Below are 17,747 nucleotides of genomic sequence, written 5' to 3'. Positions count from 1 at the left end.
AGCCCAACTGGTGTGAAGTTCTCCCACTATCCTGCCTCTGGCCCCCAGTACCACACTGACCTCCACATCCCAGAGAAGTGGCTCACAGAAATCATCAGGTCCTGGATGCATGATGCCACTTGGTTGCCTTGTCTGGACCATGACTGTTCTACCCGGTGCTCAATTGTGACCTCAATGGTCAGGTTGGGCTGTCAGATAGCAGGCACAGAGAGCAAAGCCCAGACTCAATCCCTCTGAACTGAATCAGCACAGTATCACTTGAAGGCTTTCCATTGGCTTGAGTAAAGACCAGTGCTGATGACAGGATGGAAGGATGGAAGAGCAGTACTTCTGCTCCTGGTCAACCTGCTGCTTCCCCGGGCACACAGCTCCCCAGCATGTAGGTTTCTCATGGTGTTCTTGTGTCTGTGCCTCACCAGGACCCTTGCACTTTGGTGGGGGTGGGGGAAGGAGAATCACCTGGGCAACTTGTTCAAAAGGTCAAGTTCTAGGATGCTGGTTCCACAATTCTGGGTGGGATCCAGGGAACTGCACTTTTAATAAGCCCCTTAGGTGCAGGGGGCACCTGGACCAGACTTTCAGATCATTGCTCCCAGAACACCTTCAACTTTAAAGTTACATGTGGAGGAGCCTGGTGAGTGTGTGTGTGTGTGCGTGCACGTGTGTGCATATTTTATGTCTACATTAGGTCCCAGAGTTTTCCATAGTGAATGGTTGATGTAAGAAAACCCTTTGAGAGGGGTAACCAGCCATCAAGCTGGAGATACTAGCTAGCCAAATCCTGCAGCTTTAAGACCACAAGTCAGGTTGCTTTCTCTTTGAAAGCATTCTAAAGCATCATGTGGAGCTTAACTTGCCTAATGCAAAACAGTACCATGATATAACTATAGTAAAGGCAGTGTATTAATAGCCACTATGGATTCATCTCTCTGGGTCCTGAGAATTTCTGGAGACTTGTGTTCTGTTCAGTCAGTTGTTGGCTGACAAATATTAAACCTCTACCATGTGCCAGGAGTTGTTTTAGGAGTTCAGTTTAATTTTTTTAATGTTTATTTATTTTTGACAGAGAGAGAGAGAGAGAGAAGGAGAGAGAGAGAGAGAGAGAGAGAGAGAGAGAGTGAGTGGGGAAGGGGAAGAGAGAGGGAGACACAGAATCTGAAACAGGCTCCAGGCTCCGAGCTGTCAGCACAGAGCCTGACACGGGGCTTGAACTCACAGACAGTGAGATCATGACCTGAGCCGAAGTTGGACACCTAACTGCCTGAGCCACCCAGGTGCCCCCAGGAGCTCAGTTTATAACAGAGAATGACATACTTGTTTCCTTCCTTCCTGCAGTTTTACTATGTAGTGTGGAGAAGGACATATTAAACATATAAAATGAGTAAATAAGTAAGTTAATTTTAGTTCCTGCTAAATGGTATGAAGCATGAAAATAGGCTTATATGATGGAAGGCCTCTGGTGGTTGTTGAGATTGTTCTAGTGGTCACAGAAAGCCTTCCTGAGATGATAAGATTTGGGTCAAGACCCATCTGATGAGAAGGAGACATATTTCCAAGCAGATGTAACAGCAAGTACAAAGGCCCTGTGCAGTGAATGAGCTCAGTATGTTTTGAAGGCACACAGACCCGTGTAGCTGGGGCAAAGTGAATGGGAAGGGGGCACTGAAGAGAGATGGGTTCAGAGGGGTTGGTGGGGCCCAGATCATGCTAAGCCTCATAAAGGCAGAGTAAGGACTTTGGATTTTATTCTGGTTATAATGGGAAGTCATCAGAGAGTCTATACAGGAAAGTGAGAAATGAGAGGTACTTAAGGAAGAGACACTGTCTGCTGCAGAGGATAGAGTGTGCAGGGGCAGGCCTTGGGTTAGTGAGCATGAGGGGATGATGGCCTGGATTGGTTTATAGTGGCAGGCATGAAGGGAAATGATTGGTTTCTGGATATCTTTTGGTAGTCCTGAATGGACTGGCTAATGCATTGGATGTCAGAAGACAGAGAAAAGAAGAGGTCAAGGATAGCTGCTAGATGATATTCTCATCTAAGCAAATGGATGCATATAGGTACTTTTTACTGAACTGTGGATGGCTTATGGGAAAGCAGATTTGGACAGGGGTCAGGTAAGTCAGTATTTCAGTTTGGGCCACATCAAGTTTAAGATGTCTCTTAGATATTCTTTTTTTTTTTTTTTTTAATTTTGTTAACGTTTATTTATTTTTGAGGCAGAGAGACAGAGCATGAACAGGGGAGGGGCTGAGAGACAGGGAGACACAGAATCTGAAGCAGGCTCCAGGCTCTGAGCTGTCAGCACAGAGCCCGACGCGGGGCGCAAACTCACGGGCCACGAGATCATGACCTGAGCCGAAGTCGGCCGCTTAACCGACTGAGCCACCCAGGCGCCCCGTCTCTTAGATATTCTTATGAGACATTGAGTAGGACAGTTGGTTAAAAGAGTTGAGGGCTCAGTGGAGAGGTCTAAAGGGTCAAATGTGAGATATTCTGGATAAAGATGATATTTGAAGTTTTGGCTGGGAGAAAATACTCTAGCTAAAGTGCAAAAAAAGATAAGTGGTTTGAAGATTAAGCCTTGGGTTTTGGAAGGACAGGAGGATTCAGCAAACGAGTTTAAGAATGGCCACTGATGTAGGAAGACCAACAGCACGGGCATTCTCCCACTAAAACTTTGGTGGGAGGTGACCCCAGATTTCATTAAGCATCTTGGGCAAAATTCAGACCTCTTTCTCCTTGACCCAGAGTGGAATGACGCCAAATGCCATCTCTCTAAATCAACGTTACATGAAATGTTACATTAACACAGCAGCAGGCTATGTTAATACTTACCTTTGTATTAAAGATGAGAACATTGAAGCTTAGAGATGTTAAATCAGTAGCTGTAAGTCACACAGCCAGCAAACAATGAAGCCAACTCAGAACTTCTGACTCCAAAACCCTACCTCCATCTCTCTGCACCAGGTGCCCTGCCAGCTTGGACAGAGCCAGGAACTTTTCATGCTAAGAACACAGCGCTTTGTGCTGACAAGTTCTGTCTCTCCAGTAATTCTCTTTCTCTCATAGTCAACAACATATCAATGGAATCTTTAGGGGGAAAGACTATTTTTTGAGATACCCTGATAGTACAGGCAGAGAGAAAACACTGGAGTAAAAAGCTAAAATGAAACTTTCTTATCTTAGTCTGTTTGGTCACATCTCTGGGTCTGGATCAACCAGTCATGTGGGAAAAATCTAGGATCTAAAGTGATTTCATTCAGGTGGGACTTGGAAGGATATATTTCTGAACACCCCCACCAGGAATTTTGCTCTGTGGTGTTGACAGACCCCAAAATTCATTTAGTTCTTTATCAACAAAAAATATCAATTACTTGGGATCCCAGGGACTTTCCTGAAATTCACAACCACAGGTCTCCTATTTTCCAAGTCAGTGTGAATTCTAGGTAATTTTCAACAAAGTTGAGCCATTAGCATATGAAAATATGGGAAAATTTCTGCATTTGCCTGAGACTTATCATGTAATTACACTGATATTTCAGTTTGCATGACCAATGTCAGCCTGACTTCAATATCAATAAAGCATTTAAAATGTAACTGAAACAATATATTAAGGAAAAATTAAGAATAAGATGGCTAAAATGTATGGTTTAGAAGAATTTAAGTAAAGATGACATTTTTACCTAATGTAATTCAAGTAAAAGTATTTCCCTGTCACCATTTTGAACTGTAAAAGTACAGTGTTTTAGAACTATCCAAATGCTATCATCTATGAGATAGAGAGCTTAGCAGTTGTATCATGTTGTCAGCATCTTATGGTTGATATGTTCTTATGAAAACTTCCAAGCCAAGTCTCCCTTCACAATCTAGAGATTTGGATCTATTATTTTTCTATTTGGGTTTGTAATATTTTCTTTATATCTATTCTTCATTGAGTTTGATATTGATGGTTCATGTCCAGTATTCAGATCTAGCCAGATAATTTTCAATCTCAATTCTATAATCTTTAATATTGGTTCTTTCTCAGTTTCACGCCATGCATTTTTGTGCACTTTCTCCCCCAAGTTTAAGATGATTTTTTGCCCATTTAAATTTTAAAGGTATCTATTAATGCTAGCCTGGTTTGGTATCCTACTGCCAATCCGACGCTCTCAGACCTTCAGCAAAAACTATTGATAGGTCATAGACCTCTTTTCCATTGAGCTTAGCTGCACCTTTAGACTTGTTTTACATAGAGTACTGCAGATTGGTAGTTATTGTCCACCAATCAGACTTAGCTCTCCAGGTAAAACCTTCTCTCCATGTACTCCAGAAAGCTTCCCTTGCAGGTGCATACAGAATTGAAGATCAATGCTTTAGAAATAGTGTCTCAACCTGTTTGATGTTCACCTTAGCAATCATCAAACTACATACCATTATTTTAGCCAAATAATATTCTCGAATAATTGAGCATAGGTTTTGTTGAAATATAGACATACCATGAAAGCTGTGAGCAAGAAGAATAGATAATTAGGCTTTAGATCTAGATGAAAGTTTCACAAATGTTTTATTTCTGTTGTTAGTGTTCTGTGTGGAAGGGAGGGTGTCAGAAAAGAAAGTTATACTGAGGGTAGTTTATGTAATCTTGAAAGGCAAGAAAGATTTCTAAAAGGACATTATAACTGAGTTAAAATGTGAGGGACACACAGGAATTAAATAGGCAAAGAGGAGCAAGACAGATGAGAGAGTAGCCTGTCTTTCTGGCAGAGGCATTGAGAAAAGCTCTGAGATAGAAAGGAGCAGAGCTCTTCTGGGGAGCTGAAGGGCCAGGAAAGTTGGAGGAGAGAAACCCAAAGGCAGAGATAAGCAGTGGCAGTGGTGGTGATTGGCAACAGTGGTGATGTGCACTGGTTGTGGTAAAATGTAGTGGTAATGAGCAGTATGAAGAGGGGGACAGGGGGGACATGTGGTGGTGGGGTTGTATGGTGTACTGTGTGATGGCCAGGTTGTGTGGTGGTGGGGTTGTGTGGTGTGGTGACCTGTGATGTGGAGACATGTGATGGGGATATGTAGTGGTGGGGTTGTATGGTGGCGGGGTTGTATGGTTATGGTGATGTTTGGTGATGGTAACATATGGATGGTAGTGATGTGTGGTGTGGATATGGTTTTAAATTCATAATATGAATAACCTTTCATATTATACTTGTCTGGGGAAATGTTTGAATGTCACTGTCTTTTCTTCCCATGTATAAGCATGGTTAATACTTTGAAGGCAGTTTGCCTAATAGTAATGAAAACAGACTTTGGAGCCAGAGTGCCTCGTTTCAAATCTTAGCTCAGTTATATATTAGCTGTTGGGTCTTGGCCAGATGTGCTAACCCTTACACTTGCCTTTATTGTCTCACCTTTAAAATGGGGCAAGAATAATTTCAGTTATCTCATGGAGTTCGTGTTAAATTAAATTGTTTCAGGCAAAACAGAATGGTGCCTGGCAAATAGTAAGTGCTCAACAGTTTAGATTTTATATTTACTTTTCTCATTACTCAAATGACATTTGAAAAACACCAAATGATATCAAAACAATCCTATCACATAGGAAATGCCAAAATTTTTATTCCTTTCTAGGTTCAGTTGGAATCCTTAGAATTAAAAGTACGTGAAAAATGGTGCCACTAATCACAGTAAGAAATGCAGGAGAGCAATCAGTTAGGAAGGGAAGGGCTAATCAGTTTCCCTTTGCCTGTAGAATTTCTGGTGTCCATGTCATCGAGGTATAGAAGCCATGAAAATATGAGTCTAGAGCTGAGGAGAAGGATTTTATGTTCTATGCCAAGATACCACACCAATGCCCTATTTTTCAGAGGATGCTGAGGCCTAAGTTTGAATAAATGAATGTTTCTGTCTGGGTTTCCTTACTGAGATGCAATAGCAAGATTCAGGTTCAAGGTCTGTGATTGTGTCTCCCTCCTCACAAGCCCTCAGAGGGAGACCCTTCCAAAAATCAACGCTAAAATGAAGGAAGCAGCCATTGCTTCCCTTAAGCACATTATTATAATTGCAATGCCTTTGGTAGGCATAAGAGACATAATTTTTGTTTGATGAATCTCCCATCTGATGTTAACTTGGCTAAGCCATTGCTAACTGTGTCTTGGGGAGGCAAGAAGAAGGGGCCACTGTACTCATATTTCTTCCAAACCAACCAATCTTGACTGTTGGGCCCTAGATCTCTTGTCCCTCTTCCTTCTTTCTGCTTTTAGGGACATGTGGCCAAAGAACAAGTACCAAACCTGAGAAGTCAGAAATTTTGGAAATCACAGGTGGGGTATCTGCAGACATAATAGATTTTCCATGGCAGGTGAGGATTCTTTACCAAGGGAGACATCTTTGTGGAGGATCAATCCTCAACGAGTGGTGGATTTTAACCGCAGCCCATTGCTTCATAAACAGAAATAAGTAAGTATTGCCAAGATTTTTTTTAACCAATGTGGTAGAATACTTGTCCTTACATGCTCATTATTCTCCTGGAACCTCCATCCAGGTTTGTCAGTTACAGAACAAAATACCAGGAGGCTAAATATATGCCTGTGTGGTTGAATATCACACTTTTCAGGTGGGATAGACACTGATTTCCTCCTAGGATATTCTACACCTTATTGTGTGAGACTCAAATGGCAGAACAGATGTTCCTTGGACTTCCCAGCATCTTGTCAAGTGCACGTTGTCCTGATCCAAAACTCTGGAAAGTACTTTCCTAAGCATTTTATGCCACTTGGGGAGAAAGTAGGCTAACAATAACCACAGAGTCAGAGAATCCTAGAAAGGATTGGTCCCCAAGGGCAGGGCACCAGGCCTGTTTGCATGACAGAAGCTCCTGAGATGCTGCCTTACCTTAAGTCTATACATCAATATGTTTGAGAAATTTCCCAGATGTTTGTTAATAGCTAGTTTACCCCTTGCAAATAAAGATCAAGTCCCTCAATTACTTGTGCATAGTATGACTTCCAGATATTTGTTAATAAAATCTACAAGTGAAGTTGCCCAAGAAGCCATCAAGTCAAAAGCTGGTTGGCAACAGTGCAAGAATGGAGCTCAAGTCAGTCTTCTTTTGCCTGGTCAGGGCCCAAGTACATGGCCCCAGCTGCCTCCACCCCTCCAGCTCTCAGGATCACAGCCTTGCATTGGTGGAATTATTTTCTTTTAAGGCTCACCTTTTTTTGCCCTTCCATAACTTACCTTTTTTTCTCCTTCTTTTGTTTTGAGATAAAATCTGGTTTGGAGATTATACATGGTGAAAGAAACATTGATACCAAGAACTTGACAAGGATGAAAGTGGACAAGTCAATTATTCACCCTTATTTTGACAGCTGGTTCTTGGATAATGACATTGCTTTGCTCTTACTCAAAGCTCCATTTAAATTGGGTGTCAAGGAAGTACCCATCTGCCTGTCAGAGGTTAATGACATACAGAAATGGAGAAACTGCTGGGTGACTGGATGGGGCATTACCAGTGAGTTACTATAGCCCAACCCAATGGGAGGTGGCACTCTGGTTGATGTAGGCAATGAGAAAGAAAACTCTGGAGGCTCTTATAGCTCTTGGAAGTCTGTCTGGTGGATTTGGAAACTTCAGTTTCTCATTTAAGAACCCATGATGAACCTTCTCCTCAGTCAACATGTGAATCATCTTTCCTTGGCCTTCCTGGGCTCCTATACCAAGTTTTATATCCATATTATAGAACACAAACCCTAAACAGGGCCTCAGTAATAACCCAGGGAGAAGTGTTCAGAATCCAAGGATGACTTGGGAGAATTTTGAGGAACATATTAATGGGCAAAGGGGTGGCAAAATTGACTAGGCTGCAAGAAGTGCACACTAATGTCAGCAGAGCAACTCTGTTCCGGTTGATGGTGTCAGTTCTGCTCCTCTGTGAAAAGTGCTTGCTGGCCCAAATATTTGAAAACCACAGATCCAGGCCAAGAAGAAGAGGATAAACTGAATATAAATTTGTTCTTATAGAGTTAATCTGTAACCTACTCCGACCACTTTGCCCTGCCAAACCATAAAATGGTGCCTTTTTGTCATTATTCTTGGTAAATGTGTCCAAAATCAAAAGAACAGAAGAAAAATCTTAGCGCCATTCTTCTAGGTAGGCACACAGATGGCAGTACACTGATTCCCACATGGTCCCAAAGCTTGGAGCTGTTTTAGAATTCCTCATTGGGAATTACCCTTGGAATCTTTCCATGAAATTCAAAACAGGCCACCTTCTTAGAGTTCATGCTTTATTCAGCACATATTCATTGAACCTCTTCTATGACCCAGGCAGTGTTCTAGGCTCTGGGAATTCAGCAATATACAAAAAGGGAAATGTCCTCATCTTCAGGGTGTGAACATTCTAAGTGTTAGGTTCATCTCTTCCATGTTAAAGGCCCTGACATGATTCAAATCCATCTTTATGATCCATAGACCCCTGGACAGAATTTGTCATAATGGGTCCTCTTTACGTGCCTATGGATTTAAATGAAATACCTTTTTAGGACTGTACCTGGAGTTGGCACTTTCTGCAGAAGAGTGCACTCAGGCTGAGATCCAATAAAGACCCAGCTGTGAGGAGCTCTAGATTCAGAGAAGATAGGCTTGAGAGTCTCCTGAATGCCTCTCAATTCTCTCCTCACTAATTCCATATCTGGGTAGTTCTCTGGGTCACACAGTAGCTCCTTTGCTATTGAGCTGAAAATACATGATGCTGGGTGGCTGTTTGACCTCAACCCAAAGGGACCACTTTGAGCTCAGGGTCCTTTCCCCATCTGCTTCTTCTTTGTGTCAGTTCCTATGCAAGATATGACTTCACGGCTGCAAAAAGTCAACATCAAGCTGGTCAAATGGGAAACATGCTCCCATAAGGTGCCTATACTCACCAGGAACATGCTGTGTGCTGGGAGCCCTCAAGGTGGGAAGGACGCCTGCCAGGTAATGGAGCTTGTCCCTTGTTTGGAGAAGGGTCGCTACAGAGGGCTGGCCAATATTTTCAGGATAATTGGCTCCCCTCTTCCTCTTCTGGATGAGTTTCCTAAAGCTACCATAACAAATTACCACAAACAGGGTGGATTCAAACAATAGAAATATACTGTCTCACAGTTTTGGAAGCTGGAGTTCCAGAATCAAGGCATTGGTAGAGTCATGTTCCCCCTGGAGGCTCTAGGGAAGGATATTTCTTTGCCTTTTCTTGCTTCTGGTAGTTTCCAGCAATCAGGGGCATTCCTTAGCTTGCAGGTGCATCATTCCAGTTACTACCCCCATCTTCACATGGACTTCTCCCTTGTATGTGTATCTCTTGTTTTCTTATAAGGATTTCAGTTGTTGGATTAGGACCCACCATAATCCAGTAGAACTTCATCTTAATTTAACTAATTACATTTGCAAAACCCTATTTCCAAATAAGCTCACATTCTGAGGTTCCATATGGACATAAGTTTGGGAGGGATGCTATTCAGCCCTGTACAGATGCTCTGTAACCAAAGGGAGACTCTGTGGGATAGTGATTAGGGGTGGAGGGTCCCCTAGTTCCCCCCTCTCAGCTCCTCTACTTATTGCTTGTGACTTCCCTCTGTGCCTGTGCTTTTTCAGATTTATTCATCTGCAAAATGGAATATTAAGAGTTTCTACCTTTTAGGACTAGTGTGAAACTTAAGTGAGTCAATGCACAAAAGCACTTAAAATGATGCAGAGCAGAGGATGGTCATACTAAATGTTATAAATATAATTTTCTTCATCACCATCTCTTTAAATTTTTTTTAATCTTTATTTTTGAGAGAGAGAGAGACACACACAGTGTGAGTGGGGGAGGAGCATAGCAAGAGGGAGACACAAAATCCAAAGCAGGGTCCAGGCTCCAAGCTGTCAGCACAGAGCCCAATGAGGGGCTCGAACCCATGAACCGTGAGATCATGACCTGAGCCGAAGTCATGACCTGAGCCGAAGTCATGACCTGAGCCAAAGTTGGACACTTAACCTACTGAACTACCCAGGCACCCCTCTCCATCACCATCTCTTATGCATGTTCAGTGCTTAGTAGCACATTAACCGTTTCCACAAATACACGAAAGGGTTGCAAACTAGCCCTAGGAGGCAGGCCTATTTCAGATGGGGAAACTGAGGACCAGGGAAGCTGACAGCCTTGCAGAGGACACAGGAACAAGTTAAATGTCAGACTCAGAATTCTAATGAAGGCACACTATCTTCTGAGATTGAAGCCATCTTTTGGGTTCCAGTGGAAACAGGACACCAAATCTAGCAGCTCAGCCTGGTCATGCACAGATTTGGCTGGTTCAATGGCCACAGAAATGCAGGGAGCTACCATTGAGTACAGGGTTGCCATATATCATGGTGCACAGGGCTTCACAGCTGTCATTTCCTTCCATACATACAGCTGTATTGTAGGAAAGATAGCTATTATCACCAGCATAAAAGCTGAGCCTTAAAATGCTGAAGAAAATTTTCACATTCCCTCAGCTAAATCTTCTCCCTGTAGTTTCAACCAAGATCTGTTTGGCTCCAGAAATTTACGATCTTAACTGTATTGCTGTTCTGCCTGACATCTTTCACATAGATCCCCTCATATCCACAGAAGGGATTATAATTCTTTATTTTAGCGATAGGTCATGGGACTTAGCAATGACTTCAAGGAATTTGGTAAAGAACAGTTTGGTTCAAAGTAAGTTGATGGGCACAGCAATTTGTTCATGATAACAATCTGGTTTAAAAAATCAAATAAACCCATATCATTTTTTGTTTTGTTTTGGATTTGGACTTTTGGCATATTGTTGAATGGTGCTTCTTTTCAACATTTGGGGTGTCACTTAACATTTTCAAAAATAAATCTTTGTAAGCTGTGAAACAATATGTACCACCCAAACCTACTTCTGTAAAACAATAATGATGTATTCATATTTGCATATTCAAGGATGTGGAAAATTATATTTGACTAAGGGGTTGCCTCTGTATGGCTGGAATGAGAAATGTTTATTTAACTCATTTGGAATTGTACAAATTGGAAGTACAGTGAAGAGGAAGTTTACATCTTAAACTTGTTCTCCTGTTCACTCTCCAGAGAAACCATTTTTACAGTGTTGCCTTCTTTCCTGAAATATTATTTTTTATATGTTTCAATGTTAATTTATTTTTTAGAGAAAGAGAGAGAGAGGGAGGGAGAGTGCAAGTGGGAAGGGACAGAGAGAGAGGGAGACACAGAATCCAAAGTAGGAGCTAGACTCTGAGCTGTCAGCACAGAGCCTGACACAGGGCTTGAACTCATGAACCATGAAACATGATCTGAGCCAAAGTTGGATGTTTAACTGACTCAGCCACCCAGGCACCTCCTGAAATATTCTTTTTATACACAATCATACGTGTGTGTTTATATATAAATTTATTTATTTGTATAATTATGACTATTCTTCATGTTCTTTTTCCATACCTGAGATTTCTAATTTTTTAGATGAAGATACATAATTTTCAGTAGAATTTAATAAGTCACAGAGATGGAAAGGATAGCATAGGGAATATGGTGAATAGTGCTGCAATAACGTTAAATGGTGACAGAGGGTAACTACACTTACCACGGCATTGTGTAACACATATAATCATCGAATCACTATGGTGTGCACCTGAAACTAATATGACATTGTATGTCAACTATATTTAAACAATAAAAGATTAAATTTAAAAAATGGGCCCAAAGATTTGAAGGCATTGAAAGATTATGTATTCTTCAAGTTTCATGTCAATGTCTGTTCCCCTTACTTGTGCTTATTTGGCAATCTTTTTCGTGACATTTTAAAATTTGTAAATTGGGGCGCCTGGGTGGCGCAGTCGGTTAAGCGTCCGACTTCAGCCAGGTCACGATCTCGCGGTCCGTGAGTTCGAGCCCCGCGTCGGGCTCTGGGCTGATGGCTCAGAGCCTGGAGCCTGTTTCCGATTCTGTGTCTCCCTCTCTCTCTGCCCCTGCCCCGTTCATGCTCTGTCTCTCTCTGTCCCAAAAATAAATAAACGTTGAAAAAAAAAATTTAAAATTTGTAAATTGTTTAAAATGTAATGCTTTGAACCACATTTTATATCATATGTGTTTTATATATATCAGTTTGCTTGCCTGCTGTCTTCAACCAATGATCTATTATGAGGCATAATAGACTTTTGTTTGTTTTTACTTTTTGCTATTATGAACAATACAGAAAGACCAAAATGGGTTGGCTGAAAATAGATGTAAAGTAAAAAGGTATGGGAGAAATTGGAAGAATTCTGAAAAACAACAAAAGTGCTTAGAGGCAAAATGGATTAGAAAACCAGTTCTTGGTACACCAAAATGAACCCATATGACTAGATGATAATGATGATGATGGATACTGATTTTTGTAAATCAAATTATCATTCATTACCATTGCTTTTGACCAAATTGTTTGCAACTTTGACAGTCATGCAGCTGGGAAGCATAGTCATGTGGCTGGATAGCATAAACTGTTCCCTTGTCAAAAGACCATAAGTGCTTTTTGCCTTATGCCAGTTGCCCACACCTCAATAGGCTATAGAAGTTATTCGCTACTGTCCCTTCCACTCCCAAACAACTTTTCTCTCATAGGGAGACAGTGGGAGTCCTCTGGTTTGCCAGAAAAACAACCACCAAAGCATATGGTACCAACTAGGCATTGTCAGCTGGGGAGTGGGCTGTGGCCGGAAGAAACTGCCTGGAGTGTACACGAAGGTGTCTAATTATCTGTCATGGATTGACACAGAGACCGCGACGTCAGGAAAGCCCTATGTGCATGAGCCAGACTCCGGGTACAGTTTGCTTCTCTCACCTTGGGCCATCTTGTTACTGTATTTTGTGATACTTCTATTACCCTGTGATTAAACACTGTATTGCCTCAAAACCAGGTGTCCTCAGGGCACTTGGGTGGCTCAGTTTCTTAAACGTCTGACTCTTGATTTTGGCTCAGGTCATGATCTCACATTTTGTGAGTTTGAGCCCTGCATTGGGCTCTGTGCTGATAGCATCGAACCTGCTTGGGATTCTCTGTCTTCCCTCTCTCTGCCTCTACCCCACTCATGCTCTCTCTCTCTCTCTTTCCAAATAAATACATAACCTTAAAATAAAAAAAATTAAAAAAACAGGTGTCCTCAGTTTGTGGAGTAAGGTCAAGGGTGGGGTCCAGAGGGCTCTCATACTATTAGTTGTTCCTGAAATAGTCATATACTATAGGAGTGCTTACAGTGTACCTGGGATCTACTATATGGCCTATTATTCCCCTGGAACTTGGAGGCAGTTTACCAATTTCAGCTTGAGGCCTCTTCAGAAGTTTGGATGCAGCACCTTGCATGGAAAGGAGCATGCCAAGGGTCTCTGAAACATAACTTCTATTCTTCTCTCTCTTACAAACAGGTATCCTTCCACAGATTCTTTCATTTTCCAAAAGGAGTAGACAGCTCCCCATTTTTTTTTCTCTAGAAATAAGGAACATTCCAACTCTTTTCTCTCCTTTCATTTGTAGCTAATCCCTGAGATCTACATATTTGGTCTTCAGAAAGATCCTGTCACCTCCATAGCTACCACCTGGTCCAGAGCCTCAGTAAATACTGCTTTGAGCTCTCAGAGATCATGTGCAACAATGCTACGATTGAGGATCAGGAAATCATTGAAGTAGAAATGTCCTAAAGAGAGGTGGTAAAGATACACATAGCTAAATGAGTTGTAGTAGTCAAGACACTTTTGAATGCAAACATTAGAGACTCAACCTGAAGCAAAAAAAAAAAAGGGGGGGGGGGAATGATAAATATACTGGGGTAGCACAGAACCAAAGGAATTACCATTCTAGTAAACAGTTGTCTGAAAGTTTGACTTAGTCCAAGATGACATTTTGTACCATCTGGAAGAGTGGGTGGACCATCCTTCTTGCAATCAGTCATGAGCATAATTTTTCCAACCAAGCAAGACATAATAAGTAGCATTCTTTTCTAAGGCAACTCAGCACATTTTTGAAGAGAAAGGGAAAAATATACTCAAAAAGATGGGTGTTTTTATATGAGTTTGCCTTAAGTAGAATTCCTTGAGCTATGAATAACAACAAAATAAAACAAAAAGGAGAAATATTTTCTGCATATGCATTCTGAAAGGGAAGAAAAGAAAGTATGAAAAAAGTTTCTCTCTGCTGACTTTCATTGGCTGCATGAGAACAGGACAGGTTGGCCACCATCTGAATCTAGAGAGAGGGGGGTGAAGAAGCATTTCAGTGGATGAGGGCAGAGAGAATCGATATACAGTTGTTTTGCCAAAACTGCAGTGTTACCCCAAACTTTTGGCTGTTGGTAAGCAGGGAAATACGACTACAAGTAGATGGGTTACTGCTCCTGAGAAAGGTAGCTTTACAAATAATTTCCTCTTTTTCGTGAAAGAAGTAACAGCAATTTGGCCTTCAAGTTCAGAAGGTAGAGGCTAGGAGAGACTGAGAGGTCACAGTGTTGTGCCCTCAGCTCAGGGCAGCGGCTGACAGAGAAGTTGAAACAGCCTGGCCTCTCAGCCAGGATCCTATGAAAGGGAGTGTGTGCGGGAAGGGGACTGCTTAGCCTCCATTGCAAAGCAGGTTGTCAAACTTTCCAATTTTTGCCAATTCCGTAAGGAAGAAATAAGAGTTCAAACTAGTAATTTTTTTCTTCAAACTGAGGTATAATTTACATAGAGAGACATGCCCTGACCTTAACTTTATAGTTTGATGAGTTTTTAATAATAGCCATGTAATCCACACCCCTATAAAGGTATAGAGCATTTCCACCACCGTAGAAAGACCACTCCAAGCCCTTCCCCTACCAATCCCAACTTACTCCCACCCTCTTTCCCTTCCACCAGGATCAAACACCATTCTGGTTTATTTCAGTTCTTTCAGTGTGTATTAGTTTTTCCTGTCATAGAACTTTTTAAAAAATGGAACACCATGTTATATACTTTTTTGTGCCTGTTTTCCTTACCTTAACATATTTTTGAGGTTCATTTATGTTGTTGCATGTATCTGTAGCTCTCGCCTTATTACTGTAGAGTAGTATTCCGTACTGCAATTTATTTATGCATTCCATTTTGATGGACACATGAGTTGCTTATAATTAGGGGCTATTATAAAGAAAATACTACTACAAAGGGTCTTGTAACAAATATTTCTGTGTATATGTTTTCATTTCTGTTCGGTAAACAAGATGTAAAATTTGTGGGTCATAGAATAGGTGTATATTTAACTTTATGAGAAATTACCAGGTAAATATCACAGTTATTTTATACTGTCCACCCTGCAATCCAAGTAACAGATGAGAATTCTAGTGGCTCCACATCTTTGCCAACATTTGGTATTATCAGTCTTTTTAATTTCTCTATTCTGTGGGTGTGAAGTGGTATCTCATTTCCCCCTAATGGGGTTGAAAATGTTTTCATATGCTTACTAACCATTTGTATAACTCTTTTTGCGAAATGCCTATTAAAGTATTTTTCCCATTTTTAATTTGGATTGTCTTTTTATTATTGAGTTATTGGAGTTCCTTTTATACTGACTATGTGCCTTTTTTAGAGATACATAATTTTATTTATTATTTATTTAGATTTATTTATTTAGCTTTAATGTTTAGGTCTGTGATCCATCTTGAAATAATTTCCATGTGTGATGTGATATGGATCAAGATTAATTTCTTCCATATATATAGCCAATTAAGTTGAAAAGCTCTTCCTTCCCCCCAATTGAACAGCTTTAGTGTCTTGATATAAATCAGCTGACCATAAAATATAAGTGTGGGTCCATTTATGAACTTTTTCTGTTTTGTGTTTTGCTCTCCTGAGTAGTAGAAGGATTAGATGTCTAATTTGGATTTTATTTGATATCTGATCTTGATAGCTTTATTACCATTGAAAATGGGATACAGGTAGTCTGTAGCATGTTCTAAGTTAATTATCACCTATAGTACCTTAGAATGAAGTAACTATTGAAAGCAAGCTTTTGGCAGATCAAATGGTTGTTGCAATTGACCATTATAATAGAATGAGAAACACAAGGACTATGGGGTAGGCTGTGAGGTGGGAGGGGCGGAGAGGGAGGCTAACTGCTTAGAATAAACCTTAAAGAAATTAGTAAACTCAGGGTTTTATGTTTTTGGCTTAAGCCATGGTCAAACAACCAGAGAGTATCTATGTCTACTATTCAAAAAGTATCTTCCCTCTTGTAACTGCAGAGCCAATGTAGTAAAAATTTAGACCCCCAATCTAATGGTACATAATACATAATGTACCATTGGTTGCATACATACAGTATAAATTGAATTTATAGCCTCTATAGGTCTCTCATATAAAAGGTAGGACTGGGGAAAGAGGGGAAACCTGAAAATTTGAAATGGGGAATATTTGGGTGTTTCTACATTCATCTATTTTTATTTTATTTAAAAATTTTTTAAATGTTTATTTATTTTTGAGAGGAAGAGACAGCATGAGTGAGAGAGGGGCAGAGAGAGAGGGAGACACAGAATCCAAAGCAGGCTCTAGGCTCTGAGATGTCAGCACAGAGCCTGACGTGGGGCTCGAACTCATTAAGGTGAGATCATAACCTGAGCCGAAGTTGGATGCTTAACTGACTGAGCCACCCAGGTGCCCCTACATGCATCTATTTTTAAATGGAGGTATTAGCATCATTATTCACATATGGAAGTCAACAGAAAGACTGTCACTGAAGAGATAGTTTGTTACAGTTTGGAAGAAGAGGGGGGATTACATAGGATCACATGGGGAAACAACAAGACTGGTGAAGATGCAGAAGGAACAAGGGGAGAATGTGGGCAAGAGACTTTATTGTCGCTTTTGCCAGAAGGACTGAGAGAAGCAGGCTAAGTGAGATAAGCAGGTTTGGGATTGGCTAATTTGGATGATTTCAACAAGCTCTGGGGTGTAGGGATTGCCTTTAATTTCCTGATGCCTGGCTCTGACGTGATTGGGACAGAAAGATTATGGTTCAGTGTGTGAGTGTTCAATAAAAAGGCATGATTAATACAGTATCTGAGTACTTTGACCTCGCGTACCCCGCTGAGTCTCACTTGCCAGCAGAAAAACCCTTTCCAGATTGAAAGAACTATAAGGACCTCACATGAGGCAGTTTCCTTACAAGGAATGCTAATTTGCCTCAAGGCTCAACCCACCAACACTCACAAACTCCAGGTTTCTTTTTTTTTTAATGTTTATTTTTTGAGAGAGAGAGAGAGCACAAGTGGAGGAGTTTAGAGAGAGGGGAACAGAGGATCCAAAGCAGGCTCTGCGCAGACAGCAGCAAGCCCAATGTGGGAATCAAACTCAAGAACCAAGATCATGACCTGAGCCGAAGTCGGACACTCAACTAACTGAGCTACTCAGGTGTGTCTGAACTCCAGGTTTCTAAATACAGTTTAGTTTCATAGTATCCCACAAGAAATAGTACAAACATTGGATCTGGGGGGACATTAAATAACAAAAGGGTGGCAGAATTTTGCTAACGTATCAGAATAAACCTGCAAAATACTGTTGAAATAAAATCTAAGGGTGCTAGAACAGGAAGGAACGGATGAAGCACGAGATTGGACCAAATTTTTCAATATTGTTAACTCACCACAAATTCTGGATTCAATAAACTAGTCTTAGCTGGAAGTGGCTGTAATAGTTAGCTTGGTTGGTTCATTAAAACCTGTATTTAAAAGGGCCTGCATTAAATAAAGCAGTCAT

The 17,747-nt window shown here is 41.0% G+C and overlaps 1 protein-coding gene across 1 annotated transcript; it reads left to right on the top strand.

Annotated features, from left to right (window-relative positions):
* The first annotated feature begins 209 nt into the window (after positions 1-209).
* Positions 210-13,065, top strand: LOC147581631 (serine protease 52-like). The gene is given in 5 exon segments (XM_086703806.1): positions 210-379; positions 6,238-6,437; positions 7,241-7,487; positions 8,808-8,950; positions 12,615-13,065. Coding segments are annotated over 5 exon segments (945 nt in total). The 5' UTR covers positions 210-297; the 3' UTR covers positions 12,888-13,065.
* The last annotated feature ends 4,682 nt before the right edge of the window (positions 13,066-17,747 follow it).

The sequence above is a fragment of the Puma concolor genome, chromosome B1 (genome assembly GCF_028749965.1).
Source record: "Puma concolor isolate L17-30 chromosome B1, mPumCon1.1.hap2, whole genome shotgun sequence".
Classification (NCBI taxonomy): Eukaryota; Metazoa; Chordata; class Mammalia; order Carnivora; family Felidae; genus Puma; species Puma concolor.
The sequence above is the reverse complement of the archived record's forward strand: the minus strand, read 5'-3'. Positions and strand labels throughout refer to the sequence as shown.